The 18,330-nt window shown below is 37.4% G+C and overlaps 1 protein-coding gene across 3 annotated transcripts in view; it reads left to right on the forward strand.

Moving 5' to 3' along the window:
- The window catches only part of LOC127444440 (importin subunit alpha-4-like), a 37,680-nt gene that overhangs the window by 13,945 nt on the left and 5,405 nt on the right, over positions 1 to 18,330 (forward strand). For 2 of the 3 annotated variants that reach the window (XM_051703819.1, XM_051703818.1), the window contains 11 exons: positions 6,716 to 6,805; positions 6,917 to 6,946; positions 7,124 to 7,176; positions 7,516 to 7,611; positions 9,893 to 9,978; positions 10,071 to 10,157; positions 12,629 to 12,798; positions 15,739 to 15,783; positions 17,285 to 17,416; positions 17,500 to 17,628; positions 17,911 to 18,015. In XM_051703819.1, coding sequence (XP_051559779.1) covers positions 6,716 to 6,805; positions 6,917 to 6,946; positions 7,124 to 7,176; positions 7,516 to 7,611; positions 9,893 to 9,978; positions 10,071 to 10,157; positions 12,629 to 12,798; positions 15,739 to 15,783; positions 17,285 to 17,416; positions 17,500 to 17,628; positions 17,911 to 18,015 — 1,023 coding nt within the window. Of the gene's footprint in view, positions 1 to 1,597; positions 5,089 to 6,715; positions 6,806 to 6,916; positions 6,947 to 7,123; positions 7,177 to 7,515; positions 7,612 to 9,892; positions 9,979 to 10,070; positions 10,158 to 12,628; positions 12,799 to 15,738; positions 15,784 to 17,284; positions 17,417 to 17,499; positions 17,629 to 17,910; positions 18,016 to 18,330 lie in introns of those variants that run through there. The other variant, XM_051703820.1, reaches the window with a different exon arrangement.

Consider the following 18,330-nt stretch of genomic DNA (forward strand, 5'->3'; position numbering starts at 1 on the left):
TCTGGAGTTTTTGTCCACTGAAATGTTTTAGAAAAGTTTTTTGTTAGTATTTTATCAGTGGAACGAATCAAAACATTGAAGAGACTGTAAGTCTGTGCCTCACAGCCTTGTTGTCATCCCTGTTAAAAATTTAAGATGGCACTATACAGTGAACAAGGTCCATAGTTTCTCAGTTTCATTTGGGAGATGCCATTGGCAATGTTTACACAGCAGCAGAATGTGATTTGAGAGATGAACTCCCACCTTGATCGGATTATGTAAATCACCATTTTTGACATTTGTTTCAGTCACTGTAAATATGGTTACAGGTATTGTATTCATGGCTATTGCAAGAATAGAAAAGGGGCTTGACTTCAGTTATGCACTCATACTGATATTATTCAAGCTGATTCTGTAAGCTGTAGTTTGAACACGGCCATTCGAGAGTCACAATGGTCAGTAAATATGGTTGTCAATTCCAAACACTGACTATGTGAATGCAACCAAACGGTCCAATGAGCTGACCCACCTTCTGATGTGACTTGACGTGCAGTCAAGTGCAGCTGCGGTGTTGTGTTTGAGATGATGAGATTGTGTGGGCCCATCGCTGCAGAAAATAGAGGAGCATCTGTAGCTTAAAAAAGCCTCAGCGTGCTCTCTGGAGTCTCTACATGCATTACAGTAGATTTAAGCAGGTGATGAAAGATTGTGTGTGAGCATACACAGATGCTTTACTTCTGCCTCAGGATTTTTCTTTTCTGTATTTCAGGTAAGATGTGTGCATGTACTCTGTGTGGTGCTTTTGAAACAAGACATATCACATGATGAATAGTGACAGCTCCGATAAGGTTACCAATTTTGTAAACCTTAGAGATTGTGATTGAACACTAAATGTTCTGGAATGGTTACAAGCGACAGAATAATCCTACTATCTCTTTGCCAGCAGCTTACCTTCCTGCAGCTCTCAAATGTTTACCCACTCATCCAGGTGGAGGCATGTCAGAAACTAAAATTCATTTAAAATATCCCTCCACATTTACACGTCAATGAAGCCTATTCTGTGTTCATTGGCCGTGTTAAAATATTGGGGATCGATGTTGGCCTCCTGTCCTGAACGGTGCACTACAATGCAAAACCTTGTGCTGTTCCTGGAAATGTGTGGTGTCTGCCGCTCTGCTTATCCTTCTGAATGATCCCAACATTAGAAATGATTGGCCTAACTTCAATCTGACCTTAAAAATTAGCAGAACATTTCCATTTTTGTTTTGTGAACCTGTCACAATGTAATGCAGGCTTTGGAAAAAGAGGCTGTTATTAAGAAATGAGGCAGCGCAAGTTATGTTGGACCCAACAGCAAACCTGCAGCTTGTGTGTAAGCTCAGCAATGCTTCTTCATTGCACATGTGAAGAGAATGTGCTTATAATGCAATCTGGAAGGTACAGCAGCAAAAAACAACCTGTTTAAATCACAGGCTCAGAAAGAAGTTGAGAATGGTCATGGAAAAACTAAATTATGATTGTTTTTGACTAGGAATGGGCATTTTTGTCATTTTGTCTACTCGAGTACTTGAAGTAATTACTCTAGTACTTGAGGGAGGGGTGGGGGTGGGGCACTTAGACATGTACATATGTCATGTCTTTGGCTGCTGCATTGTGTCTTGTTGTTTCAACGTAAATTCATTAACATAGGCTGTTATAATGTAGTCTGTTACAATAAGTACAAAAAAGGGTATAATCAAAATATAATGCATAATATTTTGTCATTATGTGAAGACTCACTGGTCAGTTCAGTGTAACAATGCTCAGAACGTGCGTCTGTTTTTCCTTTAGGTTACTGTAATAAGCTTAGTAAGTGCACACCACTGTTTCTGAACTATCTGCAAACTGTAGTTTCCACGATGCCATAATCATCGCATTTTTAAAACGGTGTATTAAGTTGAACATAGTTTTGAAGACCCTGCATTGTTAAATTCAGCTGTGCTCCATCTAGATGTTTGAAAGATAGATTTCGCCTTGTGTGTGTGCGCACTTCTCCAGAGTGTAGAGCGCCATCTCTGCCCCGCACAGAAAGTCACGCTGCGCTCTGTTGGATTTTGTTGCTGTGATGATTCATGCTTCCTCCCATTTCACTTGGAATTTAAAACTTCATACAGGGAAAACTGCAATGGAACGCCACTTTATGTTGGACTTACAACTCATGCGGAAATCTTCAGCTCTGATTTCGCTGAGATGCAGGTGTGTCGTGCAAACATGTCGGCACTGAGGGAGATTTACAGTCAAAGATAAACCTTCACTTTTATTAAATAATATACATTGAGTCAAAGTTTCTACATTATATGGCAATAAATCCTGTTTAGCAAACGTGCAGAGACAGATTTTCAAAACACGTTGGATTAAACTTTCTTTTGATTATTTTAAATCTGTAGAACAAATGTTAGCATTGCAGCATCGTTTATCAGTTTGGTTGCTATGAGAAGTCTGTTGACAATCAAGGCACCGCTGAAAATGACAACGTAATTAATCTCAAAATTAAAAATAAGGCCCCTCTTTGATACATAGCATTTAGCTGTCAGGTAGTTGTCACTGAATTTCGAATATAGTGAAAAGTCACATCAAACATTTTCATTTTCGATCATCGTTTTCATGATCGATCATTGCTGTCACTTCTGAGTACTCGTGCCCATCCCTATTTTTGACACAAGAAAACCTTGACTGACATTTATAAGTGAACCTTGGCTTGATCTCCTCTCTGCTGTTGAGACATATCTGGTGGAGATCTGGTTTGCGCTTGCAGTATTTGGGTCACGCCATCCATGGTCACTGGGCCCCTGGTTGGCAACACCCCAAGAAGTTTTGTCATGAGGGGCTTCCCTTGTCAATAATCTCTCCCCTCCTCCCTTCCTGTTGGCCTGCTGACCAGGAACGCCATACCTTACTGGAACAATTAGCATTTTTATGGGGTTCTACATCTATTTGAAAACCAGTAATAAATTCCTATGTCCCTGCTTGATAAAGCGGCATGTCGTCACCAGATGCAAAGCTGCTGCAACAACCACAAAGTCTGTGACAATCAGGACAAATGGATTCCAGCATGCATCATTTGTGAGTGGTGGAAATCTACTGCTTTTGGGACATTTACGAGGGCTGTGAATCGATAAAAAAAAAATAAATAAAGTAACTAATTAATCGAACAGTTTTCTGTGTTTAAGCACGATTAATCATGGTACATTTAAAACAAACATTAAAATCAAATATATTTACTTTTTATAGTTTTTCTCAAGGAACTTCAAAGTCACTTATTTTAACTATTTAAATATGTACATGTTAACATTTTCAGAATTAATAAGACACACTTTAACAGGTATTAATCTTTGATACAAATATATGTATACATGCCATAAAAAACAGTGGACATGTTGTAATTAAATGTTTGGCAAAATCATCTGCCGTTTTTCAGTGGACTTTTTTAATAATGGGATCAAATGGGCAGATTAAATTCATATCAAGCTTTATTGGCAAGATAAATTTAAATGTACATTTCTAATGCATTATTAGACACCATACATACTAGGGGTATAATCATGGTTACTATATGGAAACTACAGTATTACTGTTGTAAAACCATGGTTAATTGTATCAAAACCATGATTTCTGCAAAGAAAACCATGGTGACATCAGTCATTGTTACTACAATATTACTGTAGTAAAACCATGGTTGAGTTTCGCTGGGTCTTTAAAAACCCTTTTCTCTAATTAATCAACATTTTAACTTAATACCTGCACTATTACGCTACATGGATTGACATAAAATGCATTTCAAACTCTACTGCACATACAGTATATTCAATATTGGAAGCTGTACATCACTATAGAAGGAACGTTGCTATTAAAATGGATACGAGGGATGTTGTGATGCGGCTTGAGTGTTTTAATCATACGCGGAAATCACACATCTTCGTCAGCGGAGTAGGGAAATGTATCGTTGGCAATGAACACCCCAATCGCTTTAGTTATTGTTTTATGCCTGTCTGAATCATCACCGAGTGCTTGCTTAAAAAAGAAAAGGGATAGTGTGCAGTTTTGGCTCATCTGCGGCTCTGTGCGTGCCGTACGCTATCTTTCCCTGGTGATTTCGGCGTAAATTATATGTCGATGTATTACCCGTATACGGCACTTGTGTCGAGCAATGTCTGCAAACAGTGCCTGTTTTGTAAACGTTTTTTGACCATCGCTGTTGTAACTGACTGAAAAAAGAAAATGTTTCCAGACAGGGACCTGAATAACGCAGGGTGTTTCTCTGTCAGCAGCTCGCTTTCTCCACTTGCCATTTTCAACTACACACAACCCTTGCAGAACAGTGATGTCATCAAGTTGACCCACATGAAACACAGGCGGAGTGTATCCATCTACAGATCTATTCAGGTGCATTAGCAGACATTGTAACTAAAGAACCAATTTCCTTCGGAAACAGCAAAATCTGTACATTATTCCAAATTTTTGGCTGCCAGTGTATATGTCAATTTTAGCCACAGGGAGTGAGGAAAATCATTAGTGAAAGAAAAAACGGATACTGCATTAATTGCGTAATTTTTTTTAACGCGTTAAACAGTCAACTATTAATCACTAAAATTAACGTGTTAAATTTCCCAGCATTAGTATTTACACAGTCACTTTGTGTCTGGATCCATCAGATTGCTATCCGATTGGATATGCACATTTGATTTGCACTTTGCCACAAATGAATCTCCACAAAAAGGATAGGCCTATCAATCAGTAAAAACGCATGAAGTAACCAAGTTATAATAAAGGCTGATGCTATTTGCATCCTGGTGCAAATACATGTAGTTGCTATTTACACCCCAGTGCAAATAGTGACATATTATTTTGCCCCCCAACCCTGGTACATATAATGGTCGATACTATTTGCATCCCTAATTAAATACCAACATACAGCATAGGGGCATTACTGCAGCGTTTTTATTGGTTAGGGTCCCACAGACACACCACATCAACCCTCACTCCTAAACCTAACCTTAACCTTCCTCTGGTGGTGGGGACGTGGTCGAGCGCCGGCTTATGAATGGAGAGCGAGATCGGGAGATGAGAACGGTAAGGATCATCACCTGTCATTGATTGTTTCTAACCACTGTTTGTCAACTGTGAGAGTTGGAGATGGATTTAAGAGCAAGCCAGATGCCAGTGGGGAGAGAAAGATGCACGCAGCAGTCTTCGTGTGCATTCAAAGTGAAGCTGAAAAGCGAGTTTGATTTCTTGTAAAATAAATTACCTTTTTTATTTTTTTATTTCACCATCTCCCGCTTCCTCCTTTTACCTTCACTTCGAACTTGTTACACTTCCTTTAAAAAACATTAACCATGGTTTTACTACAGTAACCATAGTATCACCATGGTATTTTTTGGTAAAATCATAGTAACCACGTTAAACGCTTACAATGCAGTTTCTCGTAAATTTCCAGACTATTGGGGTGCAAATAGCCGCGCTGTGAGGCAGGTGCTATTTACACCTGGTTTCAAATAGTCACTGTATAAAAAATGCCCCCTGCTTGTGTTGGGCTAGATTTGATGTGGAGCAAAAGTTGAGTCCCACAGCCTTGATGATGTTGATGCATTTGGTGCTGGATTGGGTGACACAGCAGGTCCTGTCCATATTAGGTGGTTACACAGTCAGCCCAGAGAAATCAGACAGAATGTTTGTGTGTTTGTGTGCGAGACATTCCTCTTTGCATTCCTGTTTGCACTTACATTAGAGTCACAGACTGCTCACGCTCGCATTACTTTCACACACATCCAAGAACAAGAAGGGACTTTTTGTGTGGATTACAAACTAAGTGTGGGTTGAAGTATCAGGTTTTATTTTTTTTTATTTTTTTGGAGCACTTGACCCAAACTCAGGGCATATCTGTCCTAATAAGATTTTGAGTGTGCATTCGGGCTGCTGTTGTCAGTTATTTGATACTTTTTAAGGGTTTGATATAGAACGCAACAATGGCCACACACTTTTATGTGGCTTTGGTTCCAAAGTATTTTTCAAATTCATTTTCTCCATTGGCATTCTTCAGTAGAGTGTAGGCATTGAAGCAAACCAGCCAACTTTGAGATGAATCACAACACTATTACAAGGGATGTCAATTTTCAGGAATTTTCATAATCAGTTGCCATTAACCCTTCCTCGGCCTTGCAGAACTTTTGGACCCATGTAGAACCATTTTAAAAACGGGTCAAAATGACCCGCAAGACCAAGGAAGGGCTAAAATGAACAATCAACTAATTGTTTAATCTTTAAAAACAAGTTGTTCCAAACCAGTATGACCGACTTTTCTCTGTAGGACACAAAAGATGTTGGGCAGAATGTTAGCCTAAGTCACCATTCACTTGTCATTCTTTGGAAAAAAAAGATGCAATGAAAGTGAATGGTGACTGATGCTAACATTCTCTCCAACATCTCTTTTTGTGTTCCACGGAAGTTCATTTTTGGGTGAGCATCCCTTTAATGTTAGAGACATGTTTTGCAGAGGTTTGTATTCCTGATTTTTAATCAACATTAAGTGCCAGTTTGATTTTTAATTGTCCTCAAATGTACAAAGTTTAAATAATAATAAAGTTTTAAATTTGTTGTGTCTTTATGAGGTCAAAGTCAGTTCATAACCATTTAGGCTTTTGTAATCTTGCAAGGCATGTATTGTTCTCATATTTATGTGACTTGTCAATCCGTATAGAACAAAAGAGATGAGCATCTCCTGAAGAAACGAAATGTTCCACAGGAAGAGAGTCTGGAAGACTCAGATGTGGACTCAGACTTCAAAGGGGTATGAGACGTTTCATCTTATTAATCCTTTTTTCTTTTGCAACATCCTTCCATTTTTCTCTACCCTTGTCCTTATTTTGTCTAAATGTATTTTATTCTGTTTTCTCCTCAGCAAAATGTAACACTAGATGCCATCTTACAGGTGAGGCTCTAATGTGTGTGCTTGTTATATGGTGGCAAGCAATAACTCTGATAAATAGTTGGTTTAGAGGGTTAGTGCACATGCAGTAATCCACTTCACAGTGTATGTGTGGGTGTGAGCAGCCCCTTCCTCCTGTCATTCTTCATTTCTACCCCCACGTCCTCTTTTTCTCTACAGAACGCCACCAGTGATAATGCAGTTGTGCAGCTCAGTGCTGTGCAAGCAGCGAGGTAAAGTGTTGCGATACAAAGATTTCCATTCGGTTTCTTTCTGAAATCGAAACATTGCAGAAGTAAAGTGGGTTGAGAATGCCGTTTTCGTGTTCCTGTAGAACTGAAATTATGTTTGATTAATATTAAATCGAGAGTAGAACACAAGCAGAACATTAACATACTCTGTGAATTAAGCATGTAATTATGTGCAATTAAACATGTTTTGCTGGATTATTTTCTTTGAGATTAATTGCATTAACAGCTGTTCGGTTACTGCTGGTATATGTTTGGAGTGCTGCCAGATGATGGATGGAGTAAAGGACTGATTTTCTTTTTTTTTTTTTTCTGTTCTTGCAGAAAATTACTCTCGAGTGACAGAAACCCCCCCATAGACGACTTGATAAAATGTGGAATCCTTCCAATCTTAGTTAAATGCCTGGAGAGGGATGACAAGTGAGTGTTTTTAGACTCCACTGAGAAAGAGTCAAATGATTTTAATATATATATGTGTGTGGGTGTTTAACAATAATTTAAAAAGCTTCAATTAAGTGTGTGCAGTTAGCATGTACGAGTGTGCTTTAGAGTTAAGGAAGTTCTCATTACATCTTGAATGATCGAAAAAGAAATTAATCTGAGAGAAGAGGGAAAGAGGAATGGTGGCTCATGGTATTTACGGACATATACATTTCCAGCTGACAGAACGGCACACATCTGGCAAAAACCCAACAAAGCAATCGATCCATCCTGTCAGCTGCGATCTATTTAGGCTGGTTGTAGGCACAGTAAGGATTTGGGGTGTGTTCGGTTGTGATACTTTAGGAGCACCCAAGTATTAGACTTGTCCTGAATCAGACAACTGCTCTGATAATACAGAGTCCCAGTGTTTCCTACAACATTATTTACTAGTGGCAAAAAATGTTTGATACTGCAAAAACTGTGAGATTGAAGCTTGAATTGAATATGATGAAAAGCATTGTTAAATATAACAAAAATGCAACAACTTTTTTTTAATTAATGTGTTGAGAATAGGGCTGTCGTTTTAACACATTATTCAGTGCAATTTAATTATATAAAAAAATGATGCGTTAAAAAATTAACTTGATTAATCATGTACCAGGCAGTGTTATTATAGTATAGAGTTCATTTATTATTTATTTTTATATTTTTTCAGTTGAATTTTAGTTTGAGTAGTTTTAGGGATTGACTAATGTATGGAGTACTTCTGCTGACTGAGTGAAAATGGAATAAAACGTAATTTATGGCACACTTAAGTTCCGGTGGTACTGTTAAACTTACCGAAATAGTTCATTTCTTTAACAGAGATAGTGTAATAATTATGCAAATATACATATTTAAAATATACGTCTTATTCAAAGTACTCACACATAGCACTCATCTGCTTTCTGCCAACAGTATAATCTGTTAAACACAGCTCACTCGTTTTGAAGACAGAGTAGGTGTGGCTCCGAACACCTCAACCTATTGTTGTGGTGCTAGATCTGACCGTTCAAAACTGCAGATGAGTTCATATTGCTCCTTGATATTCACATAATTTTGGGCAGAAAAATAAAACAAAAACTAAAAATACGAAAAGTAACAATGTAGTTTTGGCGTTTTTTAAATGTATTTTAGTTAGTAGTCAAGGCAAGATTTTTCGTTTCGTTTGAGTTTTTCATCTAATATTCGTATCTTATTTTATTATGGTTAACAAAAATGTTTTTTATTAGTTTTAGTTTTTGTTAACGATAATAACCCTGGTACCAGGACCGTAATAAGGAATATTCCTATAATCGGAGCAATTCAAGCTTGAAGTAGCACCTGTTTTCAGCAGGGGGCAGTAAGCGAAACTCCAGCTGTACAGACAACAAAACGACACTCAGGCTTGCTTGACACTAGTGATAGCAAATGATTTAAACGTGTTCTTGCATTCAAACACAGCTGGATGATGCGCAATTCCAAATACAGGGGTTTAACTTGACACGCCGAATTAAAATCGCCATGTTTATGATGTGACACAACCGAAGCGAGATGCACCAATTGCCCGTCTGACACGTGTACATCGATGTGTTCTTAGGAAAGCCCTTAAAATAAATGTATCTTGGACGGATTGATGAATTCAGTTGGAAAAATTGATTGCTGGTGACTGTAGGCCAATGATAGGCTTAAGTTTAATAATAGGAAAACAAATTATATATTGACTTCTAAAGCCACTTTTTGTATTGTCTTATTAATGCTTTACTTGTCTGCCACAATGTAATTCATTTCAGTTTTCTGAATTATTATATTTATTATATACTGTATATTATTTTTAATTATTTTATCATTATATATTAAATTATAATTATTTGAGGGCCTTTCTCAGCAATTACATATGTATGCGATTAATTTGATTACAAATTTTAATAGATTAACAGCCCTAGTTGAGAACATTTTAGACAAGCAAACTAAGCATGCCAGTACAACTGATAGCATGTTTAACAACTGATTCACATACTAAACTGAAATAAGTTGAGAACAGTTACAGAGTTTGTGTACTGCTTTTTGTTTAAAACCAGTGTTTGAAATGCCAGAAAGGGCAGGTCTGACAGCAAATGCAGAACCCTGTGGGAAACGTAGCTGAACCCAATTCAGAGCGTCACAGAAGATCATTCTCGATTCAGAGGGGGTCAAAATGGTTCAGGGGTAAAATGTTATATACCAGGCTCATTACTTACAAAACATCTTTCTCTATCAGTCCTTCATTGCAGTTTGAAGCTGCCTGGGCTCTGACTAACATTGCATCAGGGACGTCTGCGCAGACACAGGCAGTGGTCAAATCAAGTAAGTCTTTTGGATGGTTGTGGTGTGAAGTTGTGGTGACTTTGTCAGTTCTGTATGAAGTTGAATTGTCTGTTCTCATTTTCTCTCTGTAGATGCTGTCCCTTTGTTTTTGAGACTACTTCAGTCACCTCATCAGAATGTGTGCGAGCAGGCCGTGTGGGCACTGGGCAACATCATCGGTGAGTAACTGTTAAATGATGTCACAAGTAACTGTAACATCCTTAGGTGTTACTGTTTTTTCCTCTTCATTTGAAGACTGTTCACAACAAGAGCGAATATTCACCGTAAACAAGACATTAAATCATAGCTTTGCTGTGTTCTTATTCACACCAAAAGAAGATTTGTTGTCACATAAAATTGATCTCCTCTTGTTTGGAAGCAAAAACTAAATGTGTGAATGTGTGCGCCCAACCGCCTGTCAAATGAAGTATACTTTTAAAAAGCTAAGCATTCACGGCAGCACCGAAGTATACTGTGGGCTTTAGGTAGAGCTTTACTTGCTTGCCTTTCGTCCTTTTTTCTATCACTATTTTCAAACTTAAGTATTGTTTGGCTTTAAGCTGAAAGGTGCATTGTGCCACTTATAGTAAAGTAAATGTTTTCATTTTCTCTTTAAGCGAGATGAATATTTGTGATCCACTCGTGAATAGGTTTGCTTTTTGACATACACTTCACTTTTCCATTTTGTTCTATGCATGCATAGTAGAGGTCGACCGATAGTGGATTTTACAGATAACTAAGTTGGGCAGTACCTGCCAATAACCAATTAATCAACCGATAGTTTATAAAATTTATACTGAATGAAAAAACACTCAAAGTAAAATTTTGCTGAACTTTATTACAAAAATAAACAGAACTGACTAAACCATGAAAATGTATTGTACTTTTTTAAATGAAATATATAAATATTAATATATATGAACTAATATTCAAATTTTTAAGTCAGCTGATTTTTATATTGACGTTGTTCCTTAGTCCACAGGAGGCGCAATAATTATATAAACCGTTCAGCACCGTTATATTATTGCATAGAACATTTCTTTCCTGGCTGTTAAAAAAAGACCATTTCATTTTCAACTAATGTGAATAAAATAAGTTTTAGTCAGTCCATGTTCTCAAATGTTAAGTCAAAAGTAAAATAAGGGGGGAAAACGCTTTAATAGACAGTTTACATGGTGTTACACTTGCACTGATTCCTACTGCTCCAGATTCAAGTTTAATAATAACAGCGAAATACCACAGTATTTTTTATTCAGTACAGTTGTATGTAGAGTAGCAATATTCACAGATAGCAGTGGTATTCGGCTGAACTCGGTGGTGAAGCGGCTCAGACTATGAGCACAGGCCAGGGGCTGTTTAAACAGATGGAACACAACAGACTGGAACCGAACGCGAGAATCTCGAGACACACATTTCCAAGTTGAACATCTTTCCTGACAAAGCATTTAAACAACTCATTGCTTAATCTGAGAAAGGCTTATATGAGAGAAAGACGCAACGGCCAGAGACTTCCACCAACTGTAAAGAGCTGTTCACACTGAACGCTTTTGCAATCATCCATTTGCTTTTCTATGTAAACGAACGTCGTCTTTTCCCTTTGTTTTTGTTTATTCAGCGTCTTGTGCAGGAGCACTGTTTTTTAGATGATGTGTCTAATTAAAAAGAACTTTAAAAGCATATTGAGACTCCTGCTTTCTGTTAAACTGTATTTGTTGCGCTGTGTCTAGCCTTTTTTAGCGCAAGAATATGATCGAACTGAAGTCATCGTATTACAGTGAGGATAAAATTCTTTATTGAAATCAGATGTGTTTCTGATTTGTTTATATGTTTCGCTCAGCTGTATGAAGATATTAATTTACTTTCTCATGTCACTAGCTTTAAATATGCAACTTAAATGGCTAAAGAATGCATAAACATGACCAGCTGGATATAAACTAATGCAGATAGATGGTAATAGATGGTAACAATTGTGACATTTAAACATTTGGGTAGGACTTGCGTGTATTTTTGTCACATTGTTCTAACCGCTTGAGGTTAGCTTTAATGTTAGCGTCCTCTCAGACTTGTTGGCAAACATACTGCTGTTCTCTACGAATGCAGCATCTAGTCAACAAATTAATCACTTTATAATGATATGACAACATGTACTGTAGTGTACTGTATACATACCTTTTCGTTGTTGATGTTTTAAATCCGAATCTGAAGTGTTACGCTCCATGCAGAGTGTAGTCAAAACAAACATCACAAGGCATCAGTGAAGTGATAGTTTTTATTTCGCCTCTAGAGGCCGCTCTCATACTGAAAAAACGACAGAGGACCATTCCCAGCCGCTCTAGAACTGTACGCAACAGGGAAAAACTATCGGTGTGGATTTTTGCAGATAAACGATTGCAAAACCTATATATTGGTCGACCTCTAATGCATAGACCTTAACTGTAAAATCCTCAAAGTATTACTGGTACTGCCTCTGAATTGGATAAGTAACTATAACATGTTTTCATACTGTTGCTGCTACCTCTTTCTTCAGTAAGGCATTGATAATTTACACCTAAAGATTTATCCATAGATAATTTATGGTATGTTGTAAAAATAGTCCCCCCCACCCCCACCATTTTAAGACATCTCTTTGTTTTTTATGTCCCCTGTGCAGGTGATGGGCCTCAGTGTCGAGATTACGTCATCTCACTTGGCGTGGTCAAACCTCTCTTGTCATTTATTAATCCTTCCATCCCCATAACCTTCCTGAGAAATGTTACCTGGGTCATTGTCAACCTGTGCCGGAACAAAGACCCACCCCCACCCATGGAAACAGTACAAGAGGTGAGGAGTGTGTGTGCACAAATGAGAGTGGATAAATTTAGTTATGTATTTTTATTTTTATTTTATTTTTTTTTGAAGATGAAAGTGTAAAGAGCCCAATTATTATTATCATATGGCACTTGAAAGGTTTATCTGCTCTAGCTTTCCAGCAGGCTTGGGGACTAACGGAATACTTGTAACTGTGTTACGTAATCAGGACACACACAAAAAATCAGATTAGTTACATTTAGTAAAATTTGGGATTACTAACAGGATTACAATTTTTTATTTATAACAAAAGAAACAAAAGATCCTCGGCTTGCTTTAGAGTGGTACAGATATGCTTGGATGCCCGCTCGACATCTCAGGTTCTCTCTCGTGACTCACGTGAGTCCAAAGTGCCACTTAATGTTACATGCGCAAATAACACCTGTCTTGCATCACCGCCGTGCTCTCGGGGCAAACGAGGTAAAACCATTAAAAGGGCTTTTTCATCACGATGGCCACTGAAGAAAATTCTTGATTTTCATGGAAATTTCGACATTATTGTCTCTTCAAAGGAGAAAATGGAAAAAAATTACAGTTCAGTGCAATTTATGCCTTCCAGCTGTGAAGATGCTGTCATTTTCTAATGACCTTATATATCATTTAAAGAAACATTTGAAGGACCCACACAAATATCACGTTAGCTAGGATGGCTAAAATTAGTTATGTGTTTCATGATAGTGTTGCCATCCGAGCGTCTTTCGATTTGTTTCACGGAAGCAGGAATAGCCAGTATTGTGAGGCGAATTGTGCATCTTTGACGGTACAGAAGAAAGGAACATGTTCCGTGTATTAGTAAAGAAATGACGACCTCGCCGACAAACGGCCCGTATTCCTGTTCACAGGACACCTACTGTCGAAACTTCACTGTCACTTCACTTCTCATTTCCATAATAACTTCAGCTGAAAATCTAAAGTTGTTCTCTGAAATGCTATTATGATGTAATGACAACAGCAATAGGGACAGCATTTCTTCATAAAAAATAAATACATTTTTAAATCCAAATTGTACATAAAGTGTGAGAGTGTATGGGAAAGAGGCAAAATGTAAGTAAAGTGTTTATAAGTAAAAATCTAATTTGTAGATATACAAAAAAAAATCTACATAATATCATGTGTAAAGCCACAATTGATGCCCAGGTCAAAATTGACCCGTGAATGCAAAACACAGAAAGACCCCTGGAATCGCGATTTCGAATCCAGGACGTGCTGATTGACTCCAGCCAGGCTTCCAAAGCAGCCAATTGGCCCGGTTGCTAGGGTGGGTAGAGTCACGTGGGTTACCTTCCTCGTGGTTGCAATTAGGTGGTTCTCACTCTCGGTGGGGTGCATGGTAAGTTGTGCTTGGATGCCGCGGTGAATAGCATGAGCCTCCACACGCGCTAGGTCTCTGCTAACGCGCTCAGGAAACCACGTGATAAGATGCATGGACTGACTGTCTCAGAAGCGGAGGCAAATGAGGTTTGTCCTCCGCCACCCAGATCGAGGTGAGTCACTGCACAACCACGAGGAATCGGAGCGCATTGGGAATTGGGCATGCCAAATTGGGGAGAAAAGGGGATAAAATAATAGTTTTGACAAAGTCCCAATGTTTAGTTCCCGTACAAAAAACAATGTGGTATTGTAAAATTATCTACCTCACCCGGGTCAAAAATGACCCGAATGCAATAGGAGGGTTAAAAATACTGAGTGTGTGTGTGTGTGTAAAGCACTTTGTGTATGAAGTGTGCTATATAAATAAACTTGCCTTGCCTTGGGTGATTCTAATGAAACCTGTAAAGAAAACATCCTGGTAATATTTAACCCCAAATCACTGTGAAGAAAAAATGTAAATTATATTTTGCATAAAGGAAATAAAGCCTACTTTTAAGACCATTATAATTTTTGCATTGTGACTTTTTTTTTTTTTAAATCAGTGAAAATGAAAGTCAGTACAAAAGAGCACTACTATGATGTAGAAGTACTTTACAATTTAAGTAGTCAGATTTTTTTTACATTTGCAATAATGAGAATATCATAATGGCCATCTTTCTTTGCATTGCGGTAATGAAAGTTGGGGGATACTTTATGTGAACTGTCATGAACATAAGACCACAATGTAAAAAAATCTTAATGGCCCTAAAAATAGGCTTAGTTTTCTCTATTGAAAATATAATTTCTTATGTTTCTTTTGATTTTGGAGTAAAATAGGACATTTTCTTACAGGGGTTGTAACAATCAACCATCCATGTATCGAGACATGTCATTTTATTTTTTATAATTTGGTTTTAGTTTTAGTGTGTACCATATCACTCTTTATTTGCTGCAGTACACATCAGAAAGGCAGTGACCTGCTATAATGTGCATGGAAGTACTGCGATTTAATTGGTCAAATTGATCCACTTAGGTAGCCGGCTGTTTGACTGATTGATATTGTAAGAAGCACTTTATAAACTCTCATTTAAATCCACTGAAGCTCCATTAAAATGTCTTAAATCTCGGAGTGTTAAAAATTATATAATGTTTCGAGGATATTTTTCTTGCCTTGTAAGTCATCCTCCCTCTCTGAATGAACTGAAGTGTCATTAAACTTCTCTCTACTTAGTCTCTATTCAGTCAGTCTGTAAGGTGCAGATATTGTGCTGTGTAATGGAAATGCCAATATAACTTGGTTTTGCTCATTTTTCTCCTCTGGTCTGTGATGTGGAGGTCTAGCTTTGAGCTGAAAGGAACATATTGTACCTCCTGCTGCTATGAAATCATTAGACAGTGTGCTCACAGTGTGTGTGTGGACTATACAAACAACTGTTTCATCGATGGCTGGTCTAATGAATATTCTGTCTTACAGCTGATTTCGTGTTTACATGATGTTTATAATTTGTTGTTTCAACTGAAGCATGTCAGTTCCTGAAGTCTCTGTCTCTCTCTTTCCCTCAGATTCTTCCTGCCCTTTGTGTACTCATATATCATACAGATATTAATGTAAGTACACCAAAATGAATTTCTATGCACGTTTACCAAAGAGCCTGACTTTTATTTATTTTATATATTGCTAATTTGCTTTTACGTCACAGCCATGAACCACAATTTGCTACTTGATGCTTTGTGTATTTGGGGGAGGGACATTCTCATTTAGAGAGCACCTGATTGGACAAAACATTGTAGTGCAAGATGATTTATCAATATTTTTTATTGGTTTTTCTAGCATATAGATGGCCTTAAAGCTAAAAGATATAGAAGTCCCAAAAAAATCTTAATTTTGACACTATTTTCCTGACCAGCAGGCACATACATATTGCAATAATAATAATAAAAAAAAAGATCTCACTCTCATTAATGTAAAAAATGCTATATAAATCGTTAACTGTGTTTACATCATTTTAGGTGTTGTATTGCCTATGATTTATGCTCATTTAAAAAATATTTTATATATTATAGCAATTTGAGAATAATTTTCTTGATACAAAAATCTGTACTTTTGGTCACACTTTATATTAGGTGGCCTTAACTACTATGTACTAACATTAAATATATACAAGACTATGTTTTTACTGTGTAACTACATGCTATTCTGCAAAATATCCACATTTGTTGCTACTGAGATTGAGGTACGGGTGAAGTTAACTGTGTAACTACAGATGTAATTAAATGCAGGTACTTTAAATGTAATTACAATGCAACACCATGTATGTACATTATATACATAGTAGTTAAGGCCACCTAATATTAAGTGGGTCCATACTTCTTTTATTCATTTTTTTATTTTAGGTTTCAAGGGATAATTCAACCAAAATTGAAAATTCTCTCATTTACTCACCCTCATTTCATCCCAGATGTGTATGACTTTCTTTCTTCTGCAGAACACAAATTAAGATTTTTAGAAGAACATCTCAGCTCTGAAGGTCCATACAATGCAAGTGAATGGTGACCAGAAAGGTCCAAATAGGATATAAAGGCAGCATAAAAATAATCGTAAGACTCCAGTGGTTTTATACATATCTTCTGAAGCGATATAATAGGTGTGGGTGAGAAATGGATAACAGTTGTTTTTTTTACTCTAAATCTCCACTTTCACATTCTGCCACCTACTGGTCGAGGCTAGTCAGAGGTGGAGATTTACAGTAAAAAAAAGGACTTAAATATTTATCTGTTTCTCACCCACACCTATCATGTTTCTTCTGAAGATATGGATTACTTTGAAGCTCCAAAAAGGACATAAAGGCAGCATAAACGTTCTGGCCACCATTCACTTGCATTGTATGGACCTAAAGAGCTGAGATATTCTTCTAAAAATCTTTATTTGTGTTCAGCAGAATAAAGAAAGTCATACACATTTGGGATGGCATGAGGATGAGTAAATGATGAGAGAATTTTCAATCCCTTTAAATGTGGTACAGACATTTCTTAATGAAATTCTTCCTGCTACATAATGAAATCTGTACTCTGATTCAGCTTTCAAAAATCTTCTCTATTTTTTTTCTAGATTCTGGTAGACACGGTGTGGGCTCTGTCGTATCTGACAGATGGAGGTAACGAGCAGATTCAGATGGTTATAGACTCAGGTGTCGTCCCATTCCTTGTCCCACTGCTCAGCCACCAAGAGGTCAAAGTTCAGGTAAATACAATGCAAATCTGCAGTCATTTACTATGTAACAAAGTCTGTTTTTGAAAGCATCTGTGTGTGTGTGGTTTCTTCAGACTGCGGCGCTGAGAGCAGTGGGGAACATTGTAACAGGGACGGATGAGCAGACTCAGGTGGTGCTCAACTGTGATGTCCTCTCTCACTTTCCCAGTTTGCTCACACACCCTAAAGAGAAGATCAACAAGGTGATAACCACATACACACTAACACACACCACATCCAATATTTGTGTGCTATGGAATCAAGATGGTGAAGGTCAGACATTTTACATGCATTTTAAGTCGGACTAAAGCAATCATTTTTTGTATTTAATGTAAAAGTAGGACCGACAAACCTACATAATGAAATGGTAGCAAAAACCTGCTGTAACTCAATTATAACGCCGCATGAAAGTGTATTTGCCAAAAAGCTACCCAGTCCCAGATTTAAGCTTCATGACTCATGTTTGGCTCTGTTGTTCCCTGTAGGAGGCAGTGTGGTTCCTGTCCAATATAACAGCAGGTAACCAGCAGCAGGTGCAGGCAGTAATAGATGCTGGTCTCATACCCATGATCATTCACCAGCTCGCCAAGGTAAGACATTAGCTGTGTACCATTTTCAATACGTTCATTCTTTTTTCCTCCAGTATCGTTTTAGAATTAATAGCGTCTGAAATGTCAGACCCTTATATAAAGCTGCTGATTATGGATGGAGATTAAACTATGCAGTTAATCCTTACTTTGAATCGGAATGACCCTAGAGATGTTAGAGTAGGTTTCAGTATATTTGATAAGATTCAGTAGGTCATTGCATCAAAGCTATTGGATCATTTCTAGTCTATGTGCTGTTTAAGTTTGTTCTTGCACTATTTATTTTAAATACTATTATTATTATTAGTGGTTTTCTTA

This window comes from Myxocyprinus asiaticus, chromosome 7 (genome assembly GCF_019703515.2).
Source record: "Myxocyprinus asiaticus isolate MX2 ecotype Aquarium Trade chromosome 7, UBuf_Myxa_2, whole genome shotgun sequence".
Taxonomy (NCBI): Eukaryota; Metazoa; Chordata; class Actinopteri; order Cypriniformes; family Catostomidae; genus Myxocyprinus; species Myxocyprinus asiaticus.